The 25,790-nt window shown below is 52.3% G+C and overlaps 11 protein-coding genes across 11 annotated transcripts; 6 read left to right on the top strand and 5 right to left on the bottom strand.

Moving 5' to 3' along the window:
* Positions 1-250: 250 nt before the first annotated feature.
* ALT_1640 (putative FHA domain protein SNIP1) lies at positions 251-1,237 on the top strand (the record flags this gene model as incomplete). The annotated part of the gene is made up of 1 exon (XM_033562340.2): positions 251-1,237. The coding sequence occupies one exon, from the start codon at positions 251-253 to the stop codon at positions 1,235-1,237; it is 987 nt and encodes a 328-aa protein (XP_033418231.1).
* Positions 1,238-1,498: 261 nt separating this feature from the next.
* ALT_1639 (uncharacterized protein) lies at positions 1,499-1,972 on the bottom strand (the record flags this gene model as incomplete). The annotated part of the gene is made up of 2 exons (XM_033562341.1): positions 1,499-1,716; positions 1,768-1,972. 2 exons carry the CDS (start codon positions 1,970-1,972, stop codon positions 1,499-1,501), a joined length of 423 nt encoding a protein of 140 aa, XP_033418232.1.
* Positions 1,973-3,036: 1,064 nt separating this feature from the next.
* ALT_1638 (alpha/beta hydrolase) lies at positions 3,037-4,547 on the bottom strand (the record flags this gene model as incomplete). Its single annotated transcript, XM_033562342.2, has 2 exons — positions 3,037-4,000; positions 4,054-4,547. 2 exons carry the CDS (start codon positions 4,545-4,547, stop codon positions 3,037-3,039), a joined length of 1,458 nt encoding a protein of 485 aa, XP_033418233.2.
* Positions 4,548-5,214: 667 nt separating this feature from the next.
* Positions 5,215-7,794, bottom strand: ALT_1637 (uncharacterized protein; the record flags this gene model as incomplete). The annotated part of the gene is made up of 1 exon (XM_033562343.2): positions 5,215-7,794. The coding sequence occupies one exon, from the start codon at positions 7,792-7,794 to the stop codon at positions 5,215-5,217; it is 2,580 nt and encodes an 859-aa protein (XP_033418234.1).
* Positions 7,795-8,382: 588 nt separating this feature from the next.
* Positions 8,383-9,459, top strand: ALT_1636 (uncharacterized protein; the record flags this gene model as incomplete). Its single annotated transcript, XM_033562344.1, has 1 exon — positions 8,383-9,459. The coding sequence occupies one exon, from the start codon at positions 8,383-8,385 to the stop codon at positions 9,457-9,459; it is 1,077 nt and encodes a 358-aa protein (XP_033418235.1).
* A 315-nt stretch (positions 9,460-9,774) lies between these two features.
* Positions 9,775-13,922, bottom strand: atg11 (autophagy protein ATG11; the record flags this gene model as incomplete). Its single annotated transcript, XM_033562345.2, has 3 exons — positions 9,775-9,975; positions 10,087-13,800; positions 13,875-13,922. The coding sequence occupies 3 exons, from the start codon at positions 13,920-13,922 to the stop codon at positions 9,775-9,777; spliced, it is 3,963 nt and encodes a 1,320-aa protein (XP_033418236.2).
* Positions 13,923-14,475: 553 nt separating this feature from the next.
* On the top strand, positions 14,476-15,346 carry ALT_1634 (centromere protein H; the record flags this gene model as incomplete). Its single annotated transcript, XM_033562346.1, has 3 exons — positions 14,476-14,653; positions 14,740-14,911; positions 14,977-15,346. The coding sequence occupies 3 exons, from the start codon at positions 14,476-14,478 to the stop codon at positions 15,344-15,346; spliced, it is 720 nt and encodes a 239-aa protein (XP_033418237.1).
* Positions 15,347-18,634: 3,288 nt separating this feature from the next.
* nhp6 (high-mobility group nucleosome-binding protein) lies at positions 18,635-19,123 on the top strand (the record flags this gene model as incomplete). Its single annotated transcript, XM_033562347.1, has 4 exons — positions 18,635-18,695; positions 18,751-18,846; positions 18,901-19,022; positions 19,088-19,123. 4 exons carry the CDS (start codon positions 18,635-18,637, stop codon positions 19,121-19,123), a joined length of 315 nt encoding a protein of 104 aa, XP_033418238.1.
* A 1,920-nt stretch (positions 19,124-21,043) lies between these two features.
* On the top strand, positions 21,044-22,992 carry ALT_1632 (uncharacterized protein; the record flags this gene model as incomplete). The annotated part of the gene is made up of 8 exons (XM_033562348.1): positions 21,044-21,459; positions 21,510-21,926; positions 21,984-22,061; positions 22,117-22,349; positions 22,400-22,511; positions 22,559-22,663; positions 22,715-22,896; positions 22,943-22,992. 8 exons carry the CDS (start codon positions 21,044-21,046, stop codon positions 22,990-22,992), a joined length of 1,593 nt encoding a protein of 530 aa, XP_033418239.1.
* A 217-nt stretch (positions 22,993-23,209) lies between these two features.
* ALT_1631 (CCDC174 family protein) lies at positions 23,210-24,310 on the bottom strand (the record flags this gene model as incomplete). The annotated part of the gene is made up of 1 exon (XM_033562349.2): positions 23,210-24,310. One exon carries the CDS (start codon positions 24,308-24,310, stop codon positions 23,210-23,212), a length of 1,101 nt encoding a protein of 366 aa, XP_033418240.2.
* A 307-nt stretch (positions 24,311-24,617) lies between these two features.
* On the top strand, positions 24,618-25,789 carry ALT_1630 (homoserine dehydrogenase; the record flags this gene model as incomplete). Its single annotated transcript, XM_033562350.2, has 2 exons — positions 24,618-24,645; positions 24,711-25,789. The coding sequence occupies 2 exons, from the start codon at positions 24,618-24,620 to the stop codon at positions 25,787-25,789; spliced, it is 1,107 nt and encodes a 368-aa protein (XP_033418241.1).
* Between the last annotated feature and the right edge of the window lies 1 nt (position 25,790).

Raw genomic sequence — 25,790 nt, 5'->3', positions numbered from 1 at the left:
CGCATGGTTTCAAGGGAGAGAACACAGCATGCTCCTCCGTACAGATAGATAATGATGCAGTGAGATGAAACCTGTTCAAGACATCTGTGGGTTTGTGATCGAATGAAGATGCTCACTGTATCTTCCCGGATCGGCCGACAAAGGGTCACGTGCATGGGACCCATATTCTTACCTTCCTCATCTGTCGGGTAGAACAACTCTTCTGGATAGCTCTATCGAATGGTCCCTAGCTTCGACAGTCCAACTGGTCATGGCTGAATCTCGAGATGACCACCGTGAGAAAAGACGGCGCCGGTCGCCTTCTGAATCCTCCCTTTCAGCCAGAGACAATGATAGACGACGGCACAGCCGAGAACGACGCCGCGATGATGATCGAAGTTCTCGAAGAGATAGCTCCCGAAGACGGTCCTCGCGCAGCCCGACGGGGAGAGACGCACGCCAGCTAGATAACCGTGATCGCCGAGACCGCAGGGAAAGACGAGAAGATTCGGACGATCATCGCAGAAGACGAAGGCATCCATCTGAAGAACGTGGTCACCGCCGTCACCGCGACCGAGAATCGTACGACGATCGAGGGAGATCTTCCCGAAAATATCGAAGTCGATCCCGTTCTCGCTCGCCGGCTGGACGCACACGAAGCCCAGAGTCGCGGGCCCTTCCCCGATCCAAGGCTCCCTTACCTTCTCAGAACGACGCATATTCATCATCGGAGGTTGCGCGGAGAGGGGAATCATCGGCACCGCCGCCAGATAAGGAGAAACCGAATTTTGGAAACACCGGTCGCTTAGCTGCTGAAACAAATACTGTCAACGTCAGTGGAGGTACGGTCGTCCTCAAGTACCATGAGCCGCCGGAAGCGCGCAAGCCTCCTGCGAAGGAACCTTGGCGACTCTACGTGTTTAAAGGGGAAGATTTACTTGAGGTAGTTGAGCTGGCTGAGCGCAGCTGTTGGTTGATTGGAAGGGAGCGCCTTGTTGCAGATTTCCCGCTGGATCACCCTAGCTGCTCCAAGCAGCACGCGGCCATTCAATTCCGATACGTCGACAAGAGGAACGAATTCGGAGATCGAGTTGGAAAGGTCAAACCCTACATTATTGACCTCGAAAGCGCCAATGGCTCCCATGTGAATGGAGATACGATTCCAGCCGGACGCTACGTTGAGTTGCGGGACAAGGACGTTCTCAAGTTTGGCTTGAGCTCGAGAGAATATGTTCTCATGCTACCTCAGCCAGATTGATCGACAGTCCGATGTGATGTTATTTCATTCAGGTTCATCTTACGAGATTCGAACCCGTAAGGGAAGACCTACTCGCAATGACTGAGGGTCGAGGCTCTGCAGGGAATATGGTTCATAACATGTCATTGTGCTTTGTCATGGAATATGCTATTAAACATCATGAGATCGGTAAAAAGGAAACCATCCATGCGTCAGTTAATCATCAACCTGGCCCTTGGCTTCTATCATTCTTCATTCCGCCGAGGCAATCTCAACTGCGCCTCACACGTTACCCATCTCCTTTGCCTTGCCCTTGGCCTCACCATATACCTCCTTAGCTTTACCCTTGACCTCGCCAAGAGTCTCCTCGGCCTTACCCTTGGTCTCGCCTGCTTTTTCCGAGGCCTCGCCCTTCATCTCCTCCTTCATTCCCTCCGCCTTGTACTTGGCTTCCTCAGTTGAGCTTCCCACCGTGTGCTTGACCTTCTCTGTCGCTTGTTCTGCATCCCATCAGTATACATCATGGACCCTTACGAGTGACAAACACATACCACCCTTGTTGATACCCTTCACGAGATTATCGGAGATAACTCTGTCCGCCTTCTTCAATGTGTCCTTGGTTGCCTCAACAGGGCCCTTCTCGTTCTTGGGTGTCGAGGAGATGAATCTGGTGCCGGCAGCAGTGAAGGCAGGAGTGGCCGTGCGAACAGCAGCGACCCGAGCGGCCAGGGGAGCGAAGCGTGCGAGAGAAGACATTTTGTATTGTAGTGCTGGCTGTATAGTAGATTAGATTGGAAGGTGGTTTGATAGGCGGCAATTAAGGTGATATTGATGGATGTAATGTTTCTGAGTGTAGAAGGACCAGTTAGAATGTGATGAAGAACTTTTGCCTCCTGGCTTATATACCATTTTCCGGGCCATCTTGGAGGCTGAACGACGTCATCATAGACAGCTGTTGAGCTTCACTTTCCATTACGTCGATACACCATCAGTTGCTTGCCGGATCCGGTTTAGCGGGGCTGGATCAAGGCATCTCCAGACCTATCATGTGTATGAGTGCCTGAGGCAACTGTCATGATTATAGATTCTCCATCTGACCATCTTAGAAATTTGACGATAGAAGTAAGGCATTCAAGTCTTCAAGATGACTTTAATATTGTGGTTATTTAACGAGCAGATTCTCAAAACTGATTTCTCTCCCTCTCGGCACTAGGACTCTTGTCATCGATGCTTGGACATGCTAGTACGAATGACCGTTGGCAGACGTTCGACCGAAGAGATGGCTTTCAATAACAGAGTCATCTATTTCGCTCTGGGCAGAGGGAGACTCACCAAGCATCGTCGTCAACCCCCAGGTAAAAGAAGGAAACTGAACGATCGAGAAGGTGGAAAGGAAGAAAGCCAAGGAAAGAGAAGGGGAAATGCTTTTTGTTACTCGAGAGTCAGACGGAGCTGGGCTTTTAAGAGCTCAGGAGCCTCCTTGTGTGTGTAGACAGTTGCTTAAGGGGATTGTTCAAGATCTTGACATCCCAGAGACATGTAATAGCAGTCAATGTTGCCTTTTTAGCACATGCAGTATGGGGCATTCCTTCCCAAACTCATTATATAAGATCTTCTCCAGTACATCTGAGCAATGAAAGTACGGCTGCATCTATCACGTTAGGCTATCTGCGTCAGTGGGGTATAAGTAAGGATGAAGATAGACTCATTAGCATATGCAGAATTCTTAACGTGTTAATCATAACTGAATCAGAAATCAAGGCATGCAGGGGTATAAGTCAGATATATACAAACAAGACGCCGCCACTCTGCAGACTAGTCTACAGTTTTGCCATCACCTGCCGTTGAAGTTCCTTCTCACCTTCCAGTCGCCAGTTCGCCGTCCTGCGCAGTAACCGATCCACCTCCTCATCACTCAAGGTCACAGCCTTCTCCAGGGGAATCTCCTTCGTCGATCGCAACTTGAACCCGATATACGTCAGCTTCCCCGAACTCCTGACGCAACCTGCCACCGCATCACGGCAGAAGTCTGCCATGCCCTTGAAGAACCGCTGAGCCGCCGGCGTACCAACCATAACATAACCGAAAACATGCGGCATCCCCTCGAACTGTTCCACGACCACAGGCACCCCAGCACGGTACAGCTTGCGTGCAAGAAGCAGATCCTCATCCGTCAGCGCTTCCTCACCGAGAGTAATGAAGATAGGCGGGGCATCTTTCCAGATCTCACCGCGGGAGGCGAGCGGAGAGACGAGCGGGTGCAGGATGGCATTGGCGTTGACGAAGAAGTCGCCGCGGGGAGGGCTGCAGGGCCAGATCTCGTCTTCGGGGATGGGCAGCGGGACGTACTTATTGTCTGGCGTCTGGCTGGGTGGGTCGAGGTAGTCGTAGCGCGCGTTGTGGAAGACGGACGGCATGGACCTGGTGATGTCGCACCAGGGGGAGCTTGTCACTACGCCTGCGGGGAGCTCGATGCGTACGTCCTGGCCGTGGAAGCGTACGGTGGGGGAGATACGCCGAAGCGTCATTAGGGTCTGAAGTAGGGCTAGCGATAGGTTGCCTCCGGCGGAGTCGCCGGCCAGGATGATCTTGTTGGCTGGCACGGGGTCATGCAGCGATCCTGGGGGCGGCGCGAGTAGCGACAGATATGCGACGAAGGCATCGACCAGCGCTGCCGGGAATGGATGCTGGGGCGCCAGACGGTATCGCACCGAGAGAGCAGAAGCCCCCGTGTGCTTGGAGAGCTGAGATACCGGAACGCGATGTGTACAGGGATCCATGAGGCTGCCAAAACGATCAGTATGGACTCCTTTCTTGACAGGAGGCCCGCAACTTACAAATAAGCTCCTCCGTGGAAGTACAAAATGACCATATCCGCATCGGAGTCACTGCGCAACTTCTTGTACTTCTCCTCTTCCGAGATATCAGGCTGTGGCGTGTTCTTGTCCACGCCCTTGCGATACCCAGTCCATTCGGCCTCGACGGGTGCGACTCCGGGAATATCATACGTCTCACCTCCGGACTTCAGTTCCTCAAGCGCTTTGATGACTGCATCCTGGACATCGTTCTCTGGCTGAGGTAGCGTGACCTTGGACACCCACATGGGACCCTTGATGCCCGGGTCGCGCATACTGCCCCTTTGCTGCTTGCTGACGGGAAGCTTGAAGTTGATAAACGAGCGAATGATGGCGACTGTCAACTCGGTGCGAAGATCTTGTTTCCCTGAGCCAGGGGACATACGGGCTGCATGTAGAAGGGCCGTCTTCAAAACGAGTGGAATCCTCACCAGGATCTCCTTCAAAAGAGTGACGGGGTTATCGAGGTGGCTCATCGCGGCTGGTCCACTATAGCGCTAACCCTGGCAAACGATCGCTGATGTCCTTAAAAGCAAACGAGAGCAATGTGCTGCTTGAACAATGACCGGAAATGCCTATTTTTATTTGCAGGAAAAGGATGAGCACGAAGGGAAATGATGCAGGCCTGCTAGGGGCCGATCCGGATCTCAAATTCCAAGGAAATGCAGGTATGCGGGGACACTAGAATGCCTCGGTTCGCCTGTTTTATGAACAGTGGAAACTCTGTAGAAGACGCCGCCATTGCGCATAGCTATAGGGCACGGAAATTGCCATTTGATCCAGGGAGTCCCTTAGTTGTCTGCAGTATGGACACCCAAGATATACGATATAGTGGATGGTGAGCTTGGGACGTGCTACGTGTGATCGTGGGCCCCCCTTAAATCACTGGCGTTCTGCAGCATTTCATCATTCCCACCTAGGCCAACCTAATACCCATAAAAGATGAAGTATAAATAGTTGTCAAACAACCACAATCCTAGATGGTATTAAGATAGCAACGAGAACCAAGCAAGATGTCCAGGGACAAAATCTTAACGCCGTTCGCCAACCGCTGTTCCATGGTACAAACCGACCATCAACTCCAGGAAACCATATAAAATCAGATAATGAAAAGACGCCCCCCGACTCCAGGCCATGCATTGGTTACAATAATTCGTCGTCATCTATCGAGTCATCGTCCCACACGTCTCGAGGCAACTCTTCCTCCAGTCTCAAATCCGGGACAGCCTCTGGCGTGTACACGGCTTCTGGGGTGTTTCTGGGCTCCTTGGCCGGCCACTGCCTGGCAAAGAACCCAGGAGTGGCTGTCGAGGGGACAGGTGAATGAGTGATTCGCGTGCCGTAGATACGGACTTCGCCAGAAAGGTTGAGTGTCCGCGGTGGCACATCCACATAACCGTCCCAGAGACCCAGGAGCTGCGCTAGAAGTCTGATAAATGCGATTCCAAGTGTCGCAACGGGTGCCAGAGCAGAAGAGAGATGAGACCAACGCCATAGCATCGTCGGAAGCACAAACGGAAATCGTGGCGCGTCAGGACGTAAACAGTTCCCTTCGCAGACGGGAGCAACAGTGGGATGGCAGTAGTGGTCGCACATGGTGGATTCAGAAACGAACCACAGGAGGGAAAGCAGAAGGCCACAGCCTAGGCGCGTGATGCGGATACGCCGCGAAATTGGATCCCGCTTCCACAAAAGAGGGAGTGGAATGGAAGCATAGATGCGGCCGTCATGTTCTGCGCCGCAAGTCTCGCATGTCTTTCCTGCAGGGGTGCGCTTCAACTGCGTCTGAGCTTGGGAAGATGTCGGACGCGGAGCGTCCTCGGGTATCTTGGGCATATTCTGCGTCATATGCTCCTCAACGCCATCAATCTTCTTCCTCAAACTGTCCTGGCTCTCTTCGAGCGACAGCAGTTTCTCGCTTATCTTGTGATCGCCCACGTCCTCGTCACCTTGGTTCCGCTCTAACTTCTCCATTATCGACTTCTCGTAGGCGGCATCCGATTGTGGGTCAGCCTTAGTTTCAGTGGACTGTTCGGCCAGCAGTTCTTGGAGGCTTTCAATCGTATCATCACCTACATCGAGGGTTTCTTTGTCGGTCTTGTGTTCCTGTATGACCGACTCGAGGGCACTTTTCGGTAGATCGGGTTTGATGAGTGGCGGTTTCATCTTCTTCTCTCGTTCCTTGCTCTTCTCTTGTTCTTCGTCCCGTTGTTTCGCTTCTTTTTCCTTCTCTCCGTTCTCTTTCCTTGCCTTTTCCTGTTCCTCCTCCATCCTTGCTTTCTCTAGCTCCTTCTCCCTCTCTCTCCACAACTGCTCTTGTTTGTCCCTCTCCGCCTCCCGTTCCCTCTCCTGCTCGAGTCCTTTGACCGCAGCCTCATCCTCTTCTTGCACCGGGGGAATAACGGGTTGCAGCTCATTTGGCACAATTTGGGACATAGAACCATTGGTGAGCTCCTCTGGCACCTTGGTGGTCCGTTCGGAAATGCGCTCAGTAATAGGAGTGTCTATCCAGGCGCCAGTCACGACAGGGGTTTTGTCATATATCCGACGCTGGCCGCCCTTTGGTGCCTCGGGTGTCCTCAACTCCTGCTGGTTTCGATTCTGGTCAGGACTCTCGCGCCTCGCCAGTCTGCGAATCAAGTCATGCGAGTCGCGCTTCGAGGGACTGGGCTTGGTGAAAGTGGAATTCTTGTAGACGATGACGGGAGTATTGGCGATAGGCCCAGAAGTTCCTCCGATCGTCTTGTCGTCCTTATGTTCCGAGGACAATTTATTCCTGGCGTCTGATAGAGGGATCCTACTATACCTGATTGATGCCGGTTCCAGGGATCGGCCGGGGCTGGTACGGAAGTCGAAATTGAGCTTGGTCACCGGCGGCGACACATTGACAGGCGGCTCCGGCGTTTGCTCGGGTTCAGGCTCAGGTTCGGGCTCAGGTTCTTCGCGTCGCTTTAATTTCCTGAGCCAGTCGGTATTGCGTTTCGCTCTGCTACCCCAAGTGGAAGGCACATTGAGTCCGCGCTGGAAAGTATCATCGTCTCCAGAGACTAGCTGGTCCTCGTCCTCGCGCCGTTGAAGATTCTCCGCTGTCAAGGCATTCTTCGTTCCGCCGCGATTCGACAAGACAGGGGAGTGGCTGGTCGTGGCTCGTCTCAAGCGCTTCTCATCCTGAATATGATCCGACAACCTTCGGTTGGGTGACTCGTCTGGCATTTCGGGCAGAAAGCTCGCGTCCGAGGTCGTAAACACATCGTAATCTTGCGCATAATAGCCTGATGACCGTCCAATATTATCCTCCCGGCCATAGACGTCCTCTGGCCCCGGATCGACTAGGCTGTCCGCGTCGTCTATCTGTCGATATGCCTCTGCAAGCTCGTTCGGCGGATTCGACTCGGGGGACCGGGCATTGTAAATCTGGCGCCTTCTCCCAGGACTTGGCGTCCCTCGAGTATAAGGAACAGATGCCGAAATACCCTCATTCTCTGCCATCGTTGCGTAGCGCCCCGCTTTCCTGAACGCTCCTGTTAGGGTATTGGTCTCATTGAAATTCGTCCGACGCTGAGTAGTATATTTGTAGGATGGGCTGGGAATCCGCGACGCGTCAAAATCATCAGCTGCTCGAGAATTGCCACGAGCTCGACTGAAAGGTGAGCGCTGCTGTTGCTGCTCGTACATGCGACGCGACGAGGGTAGCCGGTCGGTGTTGCGCTCGGGGGTGGGCATGACGACAAATAGAGGGGCCCCTCGAGTGAATGGACAATAATCCCTTCATTCACTATTTCTGCGACAACCCAACGCGTTTCCTTTTCTTGCAAGGACGCGATGGTCGATAAATTGGGAGAAGTAACTCAACAATGCGGACGAAACTCCGACATCGAGTTCCGTCCTATAGACTCAAAGCGGTTTAGCGCTGCGGAGAATGAACAACAGCGTCATTCGGCGGAATTTCGATATACGATGATGCTATACAAACTACACCCAGCTGCGGTTCTAGGCCCAGAACTGGACGGTTGCTATCATTCCGTTGCTCTCTAGCTCTATTGGATTTGGGAGATACATGGTATGCATTGTAACATCTCGTCTTTCGTTTCATTGGTGTGCATCGACCTATTACTGACGGACATGTGACCGGGTCAGACGTCTTGATCATCACAGTGATCGTGTGCCAGCGCATGGCCTCCTGATGCCCGGCAATTCATAGAAGAATATATGCCAGCTAACAGGGGAACTATCTGAAACATCTTGCTTATATAGCTGTGAAAGCACTCTACCGTGGCATTACCCCCCGACCTCCAACAAGAGCACATCACAATGACCAAGTCTGCACGACGCTCCGGCAAGGGCAAGGCATCAGCATCGCGCTCTGCCTCGTCCTCCGGATCGTCTACTCCCAGCTCGCAGGCCGGCCCTCTCCCACCGTTCTCCAAAGCACCCGCCTCCCTCCGGCCCTTCCTCGAGCCCCTCTCACCACAAGAGGTCTACCTAATCCACATCGATACCTCCCCGCCAGACCTCAAGAAACAGACCTTCATCGTACCAGCCATAATCAATGCCGTGATCGTCGCCATCTTCGCCCTCCGCATTTACATGGTCCGTAAAACCTACCCCGCCATGATCGCCACGGTCATCGGACTCACCAGCTCGGCGGGGGTAGACACCTCACAACTCTCCTCAGCCGAAACAACAAGCCTCATCCTCCGCCGCACCTTCAGCCTCATGATCGACTACTTCCTCATAACCGTCTTCCTATCTTGGCCGATCCGCTTCATCCGCGGGCCCGTGCAATGGCGCCGCAAAATCGGCATCCAAGGCCGCGAAATCATCGTCCGCCGCAGCCAGAGTACCCTCTCGCAGACCCTGGAGCGAAACCGCTGGATCCGCGACAACGACGAAGCCCGCGACAAGATCGTCGCGGCCGTTACCCCCGACCGCATCCGCAAGACGGGATACCTCCTCGTCGACGCGGACTGGGACCTAGACTACAACGCCATGATCAAGGCACACGAGATGGTCGATCCCGCGCGGAAAGACGACCGCGTTGCCTTGTCTGAGTTCCGCACAGCGGTGTTGGTCAATACCGATGCGGACGGGTGGCTGATCTGGCGAGTGGAAGACGAGGACACCGCCGAGGCGAGGACGCGGTCTGCGCAGAGCGATCAGATCCTGGCGTTCAAGGATAAGCTGACTGCCATGGGCAAGGAGGATCTCTTCTTCCGGTGGGTGGAGCTAATCCAGTACGAGAGCACGCAGCCGGGCGGCTTCACGCCGGAAAGACAGCGGTCTGCCATGCTGCAGGCAAAAGAGCTGTTCGAGAAGGAGAACGTCGACTTTGCGCGCTTCTGGCAGGAAGTTGGAGGGATGGAGGGATTTGCTGATCAGCTCGATTGAGGAGCGAATCAGGCGCTTTCGGGGAGAAGCGGTGCTGTCGTTGTACCTTGATACGGGCGGAGTTTTCTATAGAGGTTGGAGTTGAACATATGGAGCGTATAATCTGATTCATCAAATTCCGTAGTTTCTGGTCTATGAGTTGTTGATTGCAACAGGACAGGCTAAATAACATACAAAAAAAAAAAAAAAAAAAAAAAAGGTAAGAAAGTCGTGTTCCAAGCGCATGGGTATCTCTCAAGCATGGCATGATCCGTATTTCATGACGTGACAAATATCAATCGCTTCATTCAACCCCAGAGGTATTGTAGATATTGCTCATTTGCTCCCACTCTCCAATCGGTAATCAAGGTACCAAAGTTTCTCCCACGGCCGATACTTGTTCGTCGACCGCCGAGTCGACGCTGATCGCGATGGCGAGGAAGCCTCCGTCTCGTCAGCTAACCGAGAAGACGAACGCTGCAGGCTCGGGGTTTGCTGGCGACCTGCCGGTCCAGCCTCATGCGCACGCCCTGTGCCCTATGACGGTCCGTCAGCTCCAATCCGGAGAGTCACGAAAGCTGAAGAAAAATAATAAGAAGACGGAACGCGTGAATGGCTTCACGGTCCCTGGAGCTGGTCACGGCGAACCTCTTCAGGGGTGGACGCTGCCTCTTGTGCGCTCTGGGAGACAGGGGTATTCGCCTCGGCCGACCGAGCGAGTTCCGCTGTAGACTCGTTGGCTCGCTGGGAGATGGCGAACGGTCCCTTCTTGGAGCTCGAGCTGTTGCGCCGACTGTCCAGGCTCTTCGTCAACGTTTTGGCGACGTTCCCTCCGTTTGATGTACGCTTCAACCGAATGCTACCGCGGGCGTCTACGTGCGCCGGCGCAACGGTGCTTTTACCCAGGCCGGGGGTTGCAGGCGCGCCGGGCTTCTCTTCATTTGCATCCAAGAGGTACCAGCGGAGACCATCAGACAGTTCGAAGGGATTCTCGTCATCAAACGAAGCCGCGTCACTGGTTCCGCCTATGGATCGACGGTCTGGATGGGCTCCGTTCATGGACTTCGAAAGATCCACCACGCGCTCTTCGATCTTCGTAATCCGAGCCAGTAGCCAGTCACGGGTCTGCAGTTTATGGGCATCCTGCTCGCGTAGGAAATAGTGCGGTGCTCCAACATTGAATGCCGCCCAGGAGCGAATGGCTTGATTACGGGTGGGAAGGAACAGAGCAAGATCCCCTTCTTTGAAGGACCGATACGCAATCTTGTCATGGGCCTCGCTCTGCATCCGATGGTACTTGTCCCGATATCCTCTTGCCTCTTTCTGCCATTTTCGAGCAAGGAGCTCAATATCTTTCACTCGTTTGACGACCGCATCTCCAAAAACGTCCACGTCAAACTGGTACAGAGACTCCAAAAAGGCCATGTACCGATCCGTCTCCTCTTGGGCAGTCTCTGCTTGCATCCAGTCTATAAGGCTGGGGTCTGGCTTGACGGAGACGACTCCTGACAGGGCAAGACTATCGCCAATACCAGAGGACGCATTGACTTTCGACGCTCTCTGAACAACTATCTCCCCGTCCTGGCGAATCACAGTGAAGCCTAGTTGCTCGAGCATATGCTCCATCTTCTCGACCTGCTCAAAGAGCTGCTGGGAAAGCTCCTTTGCTCTTGAGCCACGAATCTCAATGCGCGTTGTCGCTTGCTGCTCGGATTCCGAAATGGCCTTGACTTTGTTCTTCCATGCGGAAACTTCGTTTTCGGACTGGCGAGCTTGAGCCTCGACCTCGGCTAGTCTTTGAGACAAGCTTCCTAATTTCCTTTCCTCTTCTACTACACGTTGGCGCAAGGCATCAGTACCGGTGTCACCATCTGCATGCTGGGACTGCAGCGCATTGAGCTTTGATCTCTCATCATGGAGCTCAGACTGCACTGCGGCTAGTTTCTCCTTTTCCTGTGCTAGCTCTCCTCGGACCTGGGCCAGTTCCGACTCGCGCTGCTCGGCGCTCTTCCTGGCGTCTTGAACCTCGGTCTCCAGTTGATTCATCCGCTCTTCGAGAGCTTTGTTCTCAGCTACTGCCTCAGCCATCTTTTCTTCGGCATTCTTGACGTGAATCGAGAGCCCTTCTGAAAGCACCTCAATTGCCTTGATAATACTAGGGATTTCAGCCGGCACAGCGCCCCCAGGGGACAGGTTCGTGAAGGCAGCCTGCAAGGTCTGAAGACTCTCTTGCTCTGTCGCTTTGATCTCCGACTGCTGCTTCTCAAGGTCGTTGATTCGTTGCTGGAGGCTCTCTTCCGTCATCTTCTGGGCCTGCATTTGCTCGAGCAGATCGTTTGCTCGGTGTAGCTCTTCCTCTGCGTGAATATGAAGGTTTTGCAGTTCGGTCTCGAGTTGACTAATCCGTTCGTCGGCGTCTTGTTTCGCATGGTCGCGGCTGTCTGTAATCCTATCCAGTTCCTCCTCAAGTTCTTCTGTTCGAAGTCTGTATTTTTTTAATTCTCCCTCCAGATAACGCCGCTCTTCGTCGAACTCCCGTTGGCGGGCTTCAAGATTGCCGATGAGATCTTTCTTCGTAGACTGCGCCTCCTGTATCTTATCGGTATTGGACAATCTCTCCGCATGCGCCTCCTTCTGGAGCCTCTGCACGGTCTCGCGCTCCGCATTCAGCTCTGCCTCCAGTGTGACGATTCGCTGCGCTAGCGTCTTGTCCTCTGGAGACTGGTTGGTAGACATCCTTCGCGACGACACTGATGAACGCCTGGAAAGCTCATCGGGATGGGGCGAAGCCGGAGAGCTGGGGAATTCCAGACTGAAATTTCCGCTGACCGGCCGACTGAGCTGGCTCTGGCGGTGAAGCAGGTCCTCAAGCTTTCGAATCCGGCTTTCCGAACCCTTCAACTTCTCTTCCAGCTTCGACTTTTCGTCCCTCAGACTCCGCAGCATATCGTCGCTCCGGAGGAGGAGAGAGCTTCGGCTTAAGTCGAAGATGCTACCCTGCTTGAAAGCCTTTGCCCTGCGGCGTTGGTGGCGAGTAGGTGCATCTAAGTCTTTGTACTGTTGCGTAAGCTCATCGGCTAGACTAGCCATGGCTGGTCGAGATTTGAGATGTTCGATGTATGATTCGATATCGCTTCTACTGACCTCGGGCCATTCATAGTCGAGGCCCTGCAGATTGATCTCCACTCCTGGAGTAGTTGTTTCTGTAAGGGAGATGAAATCACCCATGCTCTTCAGCCATTTCTTCCGCCGACGCTGCTCCTCATCCCTGAAGACAGCCATCTCCTCGGCCAGCGTCAGCGAATCGGCTTTCATCTTTTCATTGAACTCGCGACACCGCACGGACTCCACTAAGATGGAGCCGTAGACCATAGGCATGTGGTAGACAGAGAACACAACATCAAACGCGTCGCTCTGGACATTGAGGTTGATAATCTGGGATTGTACGTCCGCAAGGCGTAGCTCAATTGCCGAGATAGTCCGCATATGGTCGAGAGCCACTTTCATTGCAGTATTGTGTCGCCTGACAGCTTCTTCAAGCCCGGCATGAATCTCAGCACTAATGTCCAACATTGAAGGGAGAAGATCTTGGGTATGAGTCAGCGCAAGCCTGGAAATATTTGCTAACGTCTTCTGATTGTTCGGCAGAGCTAGAACGTGCTCATAGTCGGAGCTTATTTTCTTCGCGATAGTAATCATCTCCTGCAGTCCGTCGGCGACGTCGGCTCCAGATGGCATCGGATCGTCGATCAAGCGTTGCGTGTCTGCAGTGATGCCCCCGACAGCTTCAGCAACATCATCAATTTGACGGGCAAAGCGCGAAGACTCAGCCGCCGCTTCCGCTCCGGCCTTTTGGACCTCATCTGCATCCACAAAATCCCGAAGCGTCCCTGTTGGCCGATCCCGGTGCTCTTTAGGGGTTGATGGACGTCCCAGGAAGGGAAAGACTTTTGGTGCGGGAATGCTTTCGAGTGTTGCGAGCGCGCGCTGCCATCCATCCAGAGCAACTCGCTGCTCTTTCAACAAGTCATTTGCCCACGTCTGAGCCTCTTGAAACCGATTCTCCAGATTACCCACGTGGGTCTTTAAATTCTCGAGAGCTACGCCCGCCGCCCGATTGATGATGTCCGTCCGCTCGTTGTGTTCGTGGATGCTCTTGTCCATAGCTCCACACCTCTCTGCTAGGCCTAAGGCCCATGACCGTCTGGCCATGTAAAGATTCCGCCATGCTTGTAGATCGTTCTGGTTGGTCAGGGTATCAGGAGGAGTGTCCGGGGTGAAAGGTTCGGGAGAAGGAAGCTCCGGGAGCTCAACATTCTCGGGTTCGCTAACAAAACGGCGGTCATAAACGAAAATCTCATCCTGTTGAACGAAGAATCAATAAGTGGCTGAAGCTATAGGGGGATACTAGAATAGACATCACTATCTTATGGTACCTCGGTGGCAAGTGACTGTATCCTGACGTTCTTCCCACGAGCAGTCATCAAGATCTGCCTCTGTGCAGGTATCGAGGTATGACGAGCGATCCATGTTCGGAGTGCATCCGGACTAGGAGAGATAGATAGTGTCAGTAAGCTTTCACAACGTATCAGACAAGAGTAAGAAAGAATGAGCTGAAGGAATGCGGCGCTGGTATACTAATAAGAGGAAAACATACGAGGCGAATGATACTGGATCAGCAAGTAAATGCTCACCGGTGTGAGCGATATAGATATTCAAAGACATCCCCTCCTCACCGACTGAGCCCAGATGCTCAGGACTCGAGATGTGAAGAATGTAGGAGGGGAAGATGATAAGGCGAGGGTCATATCATATAGACGCAAACCATCTAGCCCCCCGAGAGAAGCTCCAGCCTAGACTTCGGTACTAAGGGACCTGTGAGTCCGTGACACAACCCCGGAACCAGGGATTCTCCACCGCGCCCCCGACCGACCGTTGGACTTTGGTTAGTAGCTCCAGTGACCAGAAAGCTTACGAGCTAGCTTCACCTAAGATATCACAAGATGCTTTGGTCGGCCTGCCACGAGGTCTTGCTCCATGTCAACTGCGAGGATTCAGTCTCTGCCTCACCTCAGTCCAGGCGAGGTTTCCTTGCTGGATCTTGCGGCTGATGACCCTCGCGATGTGGTGTCCCTGTCCGATAAGGAAGCCTTGATTCTGCAACTCTACAATCAAATCCAGGAACTGGAACTGGAAAAGGCAGTTCTCGAACAAGGTACGCGTCAGTATGATTTTTACTATTTTCCTGATATATTTTGGGACACGCCAAATCTGTCAGTCCAGGTTACTGATTCTCACTAGAGCTGGAACCGGCTTCTGGGGACAACGCGGATGAGCAACTTGCAATCGCGGAACGTGAGCTTCTCGAGGCAAGGGCCACGTACACGGTCAGGAGAAAGGCCATCAGTACTCTCCTGATGACTGATCCATCATTGAAAGCTGTTCACCTGAAAGCTATATCACCTGCTGAAAGGTTTTACCTCCTTTCAGTTTATGCGAGCATTTTAAATCTGCATTTCCCATACTAACCCTTCATAGAGCACTTTTACCCCTAGTCAACCGGCGTGATGTGCTTTCTTTGACACATGAGAATCTGATGAATGCGCACAACGCAACTTTGAGAGAACTATCCAATGTGGAAGTACAAAATCTACAGCTACACCAGAAGAATCAAGAGCTAGTGCGGCAACTTCCGGGGTCCACAAAGGATGATGATTCATGGAGAGAAGCACTCGACGATGACGACCTTAAGGCACAACTTGAGCAACTAGACGCCGATCGCAAAAAGAGCAAATCAAGATGGGAAGTCATGAAAAGCATTGCAAGTGCTATTGTTGTGGGAAGTGGAGTGAACTGGGCAGAAGACGATGAGCTTACAGCTCTAGTCATTGATGAATCCGATAATTGAAGGGGCATAGTCACCTCAGAATCAATTGATTTCGCGGATTTGGTTGCACTGGTTTCTTCGACCGGCGTAGTACAGGATACTGCTTCTCTTGAATCATTTAATGATGGACTTCATTATTAGCATTTTCAATTAGGGCGGTATATATATCATATTGACGCAATTTAATCAACAGACGGCAGAGGAAGCTCGCTTATGTACCTAAAGTGTCGCCCAGACTGCCGATAACCTGAAGACGCGCCAGCGCCCACTAACTAGAAATAATCTTCAGTCGCGGCGTGACCCACGTGACATAATCCTCCACCCATACTAACAAGAATAATTGTCAGACCATTATGACTGCTGTCTTAGTGTCACAAATAATAATACATAACTTGGCCCTGAAGCTGGAAGCTTGGAGAAAAACCCGAATACAGATAGATGGATGGAAATTAGAACCCGATAAGGTGGGCGCCAATTGATGGATGCGTCTTAAGGATGTTATGTATTAATCAGCGACTCATGGCTATGGGTCACAACTGAAGCTGAAATAGATGAGTACCTTAGCATTAGTTTTTGGTAAAGATAACAATCAGTGTTTCCACCTGAGAGTTAAAGTCGGAGAAATACCTCTCTGCTGGTACCGCGTACAAGACTTAGTGTTGACACACTCTATGACGACTGTTCCATAGTATGGAGTACGTACCAGTGATACCACACCATAATATTGGGTTTACGGGGAGTAAGCTCCTCCTCCGTGGTACTAGGTAGTCCCTCCTACTGTACGGTTATTTTTGGGTTTTGCCCATAATCTTCACGACGAAGTGGCATTTAGCTTGAGCTAGGTATGCAGATTTTCCCACACGGTACCACGTACTGGAAGTAAGCACAGGATGTGGAGGAATACCAGGGTTAATAATATGACACTTCCACGCCCTACTATTCAACATTGTAAGTTTATGAGCGCTTCTGACTGACTTTTGACTCTCAGTATTGAATGATTCAGTAACCCTTGCCTTTAAAATCTTTAAGTGTAGACTTAACAGTCACCTATGGAGACTGGATTGTTCTATATGCATCAGCAAACAGACGGTGAGCAGAGTAACGGACGTGGCTGTATGATTTAACAGCCACTCCCAGGGCACTGAAGTCCTCTGTACCTGCTACACGCGTATTTATGTGATCCGTTTGATACTAAAGCAAGGCATTATTACCTTCTGTGGCTGACTAGTCTAGTACTATGGCAACACTCCTCTCAAACGGAAGACTGGGACTCAAATAAGATTCCAACTAGATAGAGTGCTGCACTCTGAGGCCTGAGTACTTGCGGAATAGTCCCCATTCGAGTCTACCATAATTGCACCTTTGGTACGTGTAAACATGAATAATGGCAAAGCATTTAATGCGTATCCGTGGTAACCCGAGCTGATGTGTAGAGAGTCAAGCCGTAATTATCATGGAAAGGTTTGATATAAAGTAGGGGGAAACTCAAGATGAGGCAAACGAATTCCTAGACAGGACCCTGATAATAACGAAGGACAATATGCACTACGTGGGTATCTACAACTAGCTGAAGAGCGCAGAGCTCAAGCTATTCTGGTCAATATGATTGGGATTGCAACTGGAGGAAGAGCCGACGGCCTCTACTTGGTACTAAGTAAACAGTTCTCTAAGAGATTGACAGGTGAAATACATATCCCTTCATTCAAGAAGATACTTAAAGCATGGGCAAACAATCCAATCGAGAGCGATAATGGTAGGGTATTGATGTGTTTGCACCGAGGCACGAGCTGTGTGTGTACATAGAAGAGAAAGTCAGTGGGAATTATGCATTATTGAAAGAGTCAGCAGTGCTTGATCTAGAGCCAGCTATCGAATTCGCAACAAAGAATCTTATTTTTGATTTTTCATTTTCATTTTTCTTTTTTAACCGAGATTATTGATACGTATCTCGATGATCAATAGACGTATGATAATTGATCAGCCGTCGATTATTATTACTACGGTTGATTATCTGTGTGCTACTTTGTCCTCCGTACCATTGCTGGGTGGCTTAGGTATGTGTGATTAATCCACAGTATGGAGAAAGTACTGCTAGTAAAGTGGTACCAGCTAGTAGGAAAGGACGGTGGATGTGGATGAGGTGAGGCGTAAGGTAACTGTATGGTATTCGCAATACACTAGATGACGATACCTCGCCATCAGCGCAATGCGCAACCCAGGTATGCTCTTGGTTTGACCAAAAGCGACATTTATTGGGAAGGAAGTCAGGATATACCAGATCGACGGATCGATCTTGTTGAAATAGAAAGATTCGTTACCTTTGAAGACCATATCCTTGTGAAAATGTTGAGTGCACAGTCCCATGGGACAGCTGACGGTCGCAGGAAATGGAAACCTGAGCAATGCTGTATGTGACAAGTATGAGACGATACCACTCATTTCTCAGCGCAGAGTCAGCCAGTTAGGTAACTTTTCCCTTGCCTGTGCTGCCCCTCTCCTCCCTTCCAACCAAACTAAGCCGGATGCAAAGCGTAGTATGAGGTGAGTGAGGTAAAGCAGGTCGTCAGTAGTCCAGTAGTAGTGGTGTAAGCAGAGTGGTGGCCCGCAGTCCCGTTCTCCCTTTCTGCTGGTGGTGGTGCTGCTGCCCTCCCTCTCCTACTACTACTACTCTCCCCTCTCCCTCTCATACTATTCTCTCTCTCTCTACTCCCTCACTCTCCTCTACCAATTCTCTCCATACAAATTCGCTCCCCATACAAAAAGTACTACATATCCGAATCGGTGAGTTTCCTTATAAACATTCCCACATCTAAACATCTTCTCAACAACGCCAACCCAATTATTATTTTTCTCTGCATCTACTTGTTCCCATCTCAGAACGTCTTTCTGAGATCGTTTTTTGCTTGATTTTTCCAACATGACCGCGAGATCTTGCTCTCGCGCATTCGCGACCGCAATCATATAGTTCAGACGCAATGAACAGCACCAAACTGATATTCGTCGAATGCAGGCCAAAACAGTCGATTTTTATACTTGAACTATCTTCTTGCTCTTTGAGTCAAGTCTCAGGTAAGCTCTGGATGCGCGATTTTCTTTTCTCGTGTTATTGCTTGACTTGCGACCGCGAGCGCCCTCCAGCACGCGCACCACTCTGCTTCTAGCGCGCACTCGAGCATCAGTTCCTCGACCTTTCATTTAGAATTGATTCCATCTTCTGTGTTTTCTTTTTCATCTGACACACTCGTTTTTGATTTCCTGACTTAATTGGCAGCTTCTAACAGCTCTCTCTTGCAGTCAATCACCACCACAATGCCTAAGGAAAAGACCTCCACCCGCACCAAGACCAAGCGCGTCGAGAGAAAGAAGAAGGGTATGTACATGCGCTTCTTCTGGCGCGCCTTGCTTTGAACTAATCCTTGAGATAGACCCCAATGCCCCCAAGCGTGGTCTTTCTGCCTACATGTTCTTCGCCAACGAGAACCGTGACAAGGTCCGCGAGGAGAACCCCGGCATCTCGTTCGGTAAGTATTCTGACTAGAATCAGGCTCTGGATTGATTGCTTACTCTCTCTGCAGGTCAGGTCGGCAAGATGCTCGGAGAGAGATGGAAGGCCCTGAGCGACAGCGACCGCCGACCCTACGAGGAGAAGGCCGCCGCCGACAAGAAGCGTTACGAAGATGAGAAGGCGAGCTACAACGTACGTGAATGATTATACTTGTTGTGTCATGAAATGAACAGTGCTGACAAATCTCCTGGATACAGGCCGCTCAGGAAGAGGACGAAGAGGAATCCTCTTAAGGTCTTCTTTCAAACCTAGGTCTCTTGTGTCTGGACCGATTGGCGTTGTTGAGTCGTATTTTCACTCTGATTGAGTTGTATTCGTCGCTTTTTCCTCTCTATACTCCTTTTTTATTTTAACTTGCGACGGCTTTCGGGATGGGATGACGGTGGGGTTTCTCTACGTGCTTTTCTGTTCTTCATGAAGGATCTTCAATGGGAAATGTTTACTGTACGGACTGGGTTGAATTTGACTTGAATAAGGGTGGACTGCAGCCTTATTTGAGTTCCGGCTGGTGGGATTATTATGACCGGAAGCTGAAGCTGAAGCTGCAGAAAGTGATGTGTGGGGCAAGCGAAAAACTGCTGTATAATAGTAGCTAATCAACCGCATCCTTTCCCTCTTCCTTCTATTGTGTCGTATAGCAAGTAGGTTGCACGGGGGCTTGCTGCCAATTGACAGTTGAGACTGGAAAAATGTGAGAGATCTTACAGCTCGGGTACCTGGCCCAAGCTCCCGGGATGACGCGGGGACCGTTTGTTTACGTGTCACACCGACGCGTCCCAGGTCCGATATCTCCGAGTTGGTGCCTTGATGCCTGAGCTTTGATATTTCACCTGGTCTCAGGTATGGACTAATGAAAGTATGGAGATCTGTTATTGCGTTGGGCTATATATAGCTTGTATGGATAATGGAGCATTGTAGACATTCCATTGTCAAGTACGGAGTAGTGGTGTCAAAGATGGGGTATGTACCTAGATTGATCACCAGCGAGAGATGATACACAATTCAGCAATCAATGCATATTGCAGTTCTAGATGTGCTTCTAGCGTTGATTTGTCAAAGCATATTCCAGCTCTAGATCTCTGACTGTGAGATCTCCTTATCGCCTCTTAGTGAGTACGGAGTAGTGTCTCGTGATCTGCATGAAATGAGAGAGAGTTTTTTAAGGTTGGTCAGGAACTTTGTTCTCAACAAGGGATTACAAAGAGTAAGACTTCTGGAAATAGAGATGAAACAGAGATCCTGTGTCATGAGATGCCGGTCTCACCAGCGGTCTAGCCAGTTGAAGCATTCCATTCCTCTCCTCCTGCCTCGTCCTCGCGGGGTTGCACTTGCCCTCACAAATCCTCATCACCGCTCAATTCGGTGGATGCAATTCCCCCGCGCATTATTGGCTGCCAGGACTATCCTCTGCACGAACACGTCAACGATCCTTATTAGACGGCCAGGAGGGGGGCATCTTCTCTGTCGCTGTCTGTCGCTGAAGGAGCCGCAAATCGATTATCTTCTTCGCCAACGGCTTGTAAGTGCAAGGATGAGGGATCTTGAGGGTCTCTTGAGTGTACGTCGAACCCTTTGACTCAGATCTTGTGCCCCACTTGAGGCTTCTTCCGCTTCTAGATACCCTATTCTCCGTCCTATTTGAACAATCCTGGTTGCTTTCCTTCTCTTTCATTCAATAGTTTTCTCTTCCGATAGGGATTCTTTGCGACGATGCATACTGTTTTCGTTTGCTGTTCTCTGTCTTTCTATGAGAGCCTCTAAGGCGACATGCATCATCCGAGGGCTGATCCCACCGATAACACGGCACAATCAAGCTCTTGAATAACCCCATAAAACTAATTAAATACTTAGTCTAATCCTAATCTTCAGTCTCCGAGTTGGTCGTTGGTACCCCTCCGGCTTATTTTTCCCTTTGCCTCGATTCTACTATGCTTAACCTGGACGTAACTCCACACTGCTTCGTATAGCGAACATTTGTGCGGTCCCCGCGTGTATATTTTCCTGCATCTCAATATTCTCTATTTGAACACTACACTGGTCAACGGTTTGTGCACCACATTCCGGCTCGTCTCTCCAATCGTATATAACGTGCCCCCACCTTCCTGAGGGAGAACCCTGGTTAGAGTGCGCGGCCCAGTGATGTGATCCTCGCAATGGCATTGCGCACATCGGCCGACAACGCAGAGGATGTGGCAGCTGGCTTCCGGATGCTGCGCGATCCTCTGCCCGAACATGCAACGGAGATCACCAGTCTCATTGCCGACCTCTACTCCATCAGCACATCCTTGACAAGCCTGGATGACCTCACCAAGAATCGTCACTATCGGCACAATGTGGCTATCGCCAAAGAAGACCTGGATCTGGTGCAGACTAGCTTGAAGTATACACTCGAGGACATTGTGGATTTCTTCGGCGACATTGAAGTGCAGAAAGGGTCGAACCGCGAGGTCTACAAACGAACATGGCTTAGCCTTACTGCGTTCTTCCAGAAGGAGTCTCACGAGCCGCTTCCCACTCGTCTAGCCAAGTACAAGGCGTTTCTACGGGAATTGGAAGATTTGATCAAGGAGTGCGTTTACCTTGTTCTCTTCTAGGTCTGATACTGACATGATCCGGTAGCAAATTTCCCGAAACACCTCTTATGAGTGGTCTACGCAACAACCTCAAGGGTCTCCTGATCCAGCAAGAAAACCGGCTTACTCCGCGATTTGGCGGCCTCTCACTGGGCACTCCGTCGTCTAGCACCACGAGTGCCGAGCCAGGAAGTCCAGTGAGTGATCGACGACCCCGGAACCGTAGGTCGTACGAGCGGGCCAGACCATCTCATCGCTCGCCTCAATCGCCCCTTTCTCCCTCATCAGGGACATTTTCGGATATCCCCCCGTCTGCGCCTGATGCGCCGGGTTCGCCTACGACCGGCTCTACAACCACTACCAGTCAGTCCGCAGGCTCCAATACGCTAGTGAGCGACCATTGGGCCAAGCGGGTGTTTCTCGATGAGATTACAATGACCCCCATTCCTTACGTAGGCGAAAGGTGAGCACGATATATCTCCAGGCCACTCGGTCTAGCTATTGATGCCGGGGAAACTAGTTCGAAATGTCTCGGTGACCATTCTCCCGGGGTCAAGCGGTGGCTAAAAGATGAGGGATTCGAGGAACTTTTCCAGTTGTAAGCATACCAGGTCCGCTCCTGCACCCGGAAAGCCCGCAGCTAACCGTCTCAGAGCATTCACCGGCGACTCGGACCTTCGCGTGCATTTCTACCTTCGCGAGGATGATCACCGAGCGCGGATATTGTGCAAGGCTCCTCACACCACTCGACCGAGCGAATACTTCTGCATGCCTCTAAATCTCCTGGAAATTGTCCGGGTTGGCTCCTGTCTGAACCTCTGCCGGCGACGGCGCGGCGGGTACGAGCTGGTCCTGTGGGCCAACCTCAAGTTCAGCACCATCGAGCGTATGTCACTGTCACCCTTTGCCCAATGCACCTTTGCTGATGAATACTAGAGATGGTCCTTTTCTTCTGCACATTCCTCGCGTTACGCTCCCAGGACGCCGGTCGACCTGTGGAGAGCATCCGTGACTACGAGCTCGATAACGAGGAAGAGCTCTTTGGAGGGTAAGTCTCGCAGACACAGTCCAATTTCAAAGCTCACACCACAATAGACAGATCCTCGATGATAATTACCTTCATGCGTTGCGCATATACCGGGACAAGGTATCTGGAGCCGTGAGGCTGCAGGCATCCGTCCACAAGGGGGAGATGAAACGGTATGACACCGATCTACGGATCACGAAAAGGCCAAGCTGACTGGTTCTTAGGGCGCCTGTATGGACTGCCTTTATCACTCAGAACCTCGGGACGCGGGGCTGGATCCGCCGTCCGGACTCGAAGGTGGTCGTGCTGCGTGAGCTCCGTCAGACTATCTTCATGTTCGCGGCGGATTATACCCCGCAGAAGACGTCGAGGGGGGAGCATATCTTGCAGTTTACGAATCGTGCTGGTAAGTTTTTGATCTTAAGGTTAGTAGGCAATACTGACGGATGTAGATGCCCAAGGTTTCGTAGAGACCATCGCACAGCTGGCGAATACTCGCTAGAAGCATCGCAGTTGAGACTTTGATCGTATAGGGAACCATTGCACGAACTTGATGACAAAAAAACATAATACCCACGATTTATGTGCCATGACCGTCATGAGAAATGATCATTTGAGCGGCTTATTTGCCTCGTTGATATATCCGGTGTATTCGCTTTTCTGGCGTCAAATGTTGCAATAGGGTATCATAATGTACAGCAAAAAAGAAACTCCAGGGTCTAGGATGCATCCGCCTGCAGAGCACCCAGATCTCCTAACCCAGCCAGAAACGTCTCCGCCCTTCTCTTAGTCCGTAGCTCCTCAATCTGCCGCCTCCTCTCGTCCTTCACCCGCTGTCGCTCCGCCCGTCTCGCCTGCCTAGCCTCCCGCTCACGCTGCGTCTCCTCCCGCGCACTCATCAGCTCCTCCATCTGCTTCCTCCGCGTCTCCTCATCCTTGGCAAACGCATAGAAGGCCGTCCCGCGGTTCCGCACCTCCGCATCCGCGTCGTAGTGCGTCTCCTCCGGCGGCGTAGGCGACCGGTCCCGCCGGGAAGCAAGCGACGCCATCTGCTCCGCCGCAGATGACGACAGATTGAACGCCTCCGCCTGCACCGCAGCCCCGTAGATCAGCTTCTCCGGCCGCGCAGGCTTCCACCGCTCCGGGCCCCGACCTTCCCCGCTCTCTTGCGCTTTAGCTAACGCCGCACGCGCAGCTTCGGCCCTCGTCCCGCGCCGCGTCCGCCCGAGCTCGTCCTCATACGAGACGATGGACGCACTATCGTCGGCCTCTTCCTCTTCCTCTTCGGAATCATCTGACCCCTTCGCTCGCTGCGCATCAGCCCACTTGCGATCGAAATCCACCAGCCCCTCCTTCTCCTTTCGGCGGAGTCGGGCCAAGTAATCATCCCGGGAGGTGATCTCTTCGTCATCGCTGTCACCCGCGAGGTACAGCCCGCTCTTGAGATCCTCGTACATGCGCGCCTTTTCCTCCAGCCGCCGCTTGGAGCGGTGCAGGGTGGCGGCGTCGACGGCGCCGATGTCTGCGGTGCGCTTGTGGATCTGCCGGACGGTGGTTTCGGCATCGGCGTCGTCGGCAGCATCGCGGAGGTCCGCTGCGGCGCGTTTCTGGGCGCCTTTGTTGTGGACGGCGAAGATGTCGGATTTGGAGGATTTGGAGGGTCGAGGGCGGCCGCGGGCGGAGGACTCGGTGCCTTTGGTGATGAGGGAGGAGAGCTGGGTGGTGAAGGCGAGGGTGGAGGCCGAGGGAGCGGTTGATTGGGAGGAGGGTTTTTGGCTATGTCGGGGGAGGCCGTACAGAGATGGATTTGTATTTGACATTGTGGTGTTGGCTGCGAGCAACAGTGTTGGAGTTTTTACTTCGTACTTGTGAGATGAAGAGCAGTAAATGTTCCCTGTATCCATAGCTAAAGCCCGATGTCGATTAGATAACCAGTCTCTGCCTCAGGCACCACTCCGATAATCGCTGCCCCGCGACTCCACGATTAAAGCGTTGGCTTCTGCTTCTTTTGTGATTCATCCTCTGCTGTCTTCTGTCCTGTTCATTCTCTACTGAAAAGTTTGTTGCAATTTGTACACTGTCTATCGTCATTTCTGTCACAAAGATCAAGAATTGCAACCATTGACCATGTCTAACATCTATCTCGGTGTCATCGGTGAGTATCCCACCTTTTGCTACACCGGAGTACTGACTCACGCTAACAATGAATGCATGAATCAGGTGTCGGTGGTGTTGGAACAGCATTTTTGAACCAACTCGCCCGTCTCCCCAATGCCCCCAAGCTGATCCTCCTCGCTCGCTCAACACAGACCCTCCTGGCCCCGACACCGGCCTACTCGCCTGCCATCCCCGCCGGTGACTGGAAGGCGGCCGCCGAGTCCCCCTCGCTCACCAAGTCGGGTGCTCTGTCGCCCGAAGAGATTGCTTCCTATCTTTCCTCCGCCCCCGGCCGCTCCATTCTGGTCGACAACACCAGCGACCCGGCACTGGCCAGCTCGTACCCGGTCTTCCTCCGCAAGGGCATCTCCATCGTCACCCCGAACAAGAAGGGCTTCTCCTCCGACCTCTCGCTGTGGAAGGAGATCTTCGCCGCGGCCGCCGAGGGCAAGGCGCTCGTCTACCACGAGAGCACCGTCGGCGCTGGGTTGCCTGTCATCTCGACGCTGCGCGATCTCGTCGCAACCGGTGACGAGGTCACCCGCATTGAGGGCGTGTTCTCCGGCACGCTTTCCTTCCTCTTCAACACCTTTGCTCCCGTCTCGGGCGCCTCCAACGCCAAGTGGAGCGAGGTTGTCGCCCAGGCCAAGGAGCTGGGGTACACCGAGCCTGATCCGCGCGATGACCTGAACGGCATGGACGTGGCGCGCAAGCTGACCATCCTGGCGCGCATTGCGGGGCTCGAGGTCCAGGGCCCGGACGCCTTCCCTATTGAGTCGCTGATCCCCGCGGAGCTGGCGGCGCTGCCTTCCACCGCGGACGGCATCGCGCAGTTCATGACCGAACTGCCTAAGTTTGATGCGCAGATGGCGGCCATCAAGGAGGGCGCCGAGAAGCAGGGCAAGGTCGTGCGGTATGTGGGTAGCGTGGACGTAGCGAAGAAGGAGGTGCGCGTTGGGCTGCAGCAGTTCGACAAGGACAGTGCCATTGCGGGGCTCAAGGGCAGTGACAATATCATCAGCTTCTACACCAAGCGGTACGGAAGCAACCCGCTGATTGTGCAGGGCGCCGGTGCGGGCGGCGATGTCACGGCCATGGGTGTGACGGCCGATCTCATCAAGGTGATCCAGCGATTGAACTAGA

This window comes from Aspergillus lentulus (assembly GCF_001445615.1).
Source record: "Aspergillus lentulus DNA, contig: Alt04, strain: IFM 54703, whole genome shotgun sequence".
In the NCBI taxonomy this organism is placed as follows: domain Eukaryota; kingdom Fungi; phylum Ascomycota; class Eurotiomycetes; order Eurotiales; family Aspergillaceae; genus Aspergillus; species Aspergillus lentulus.
Note: the sequence above shows the minus strand (reverse complement) of the source record. Positions and strands in the feature narration are given on the sequence as shown.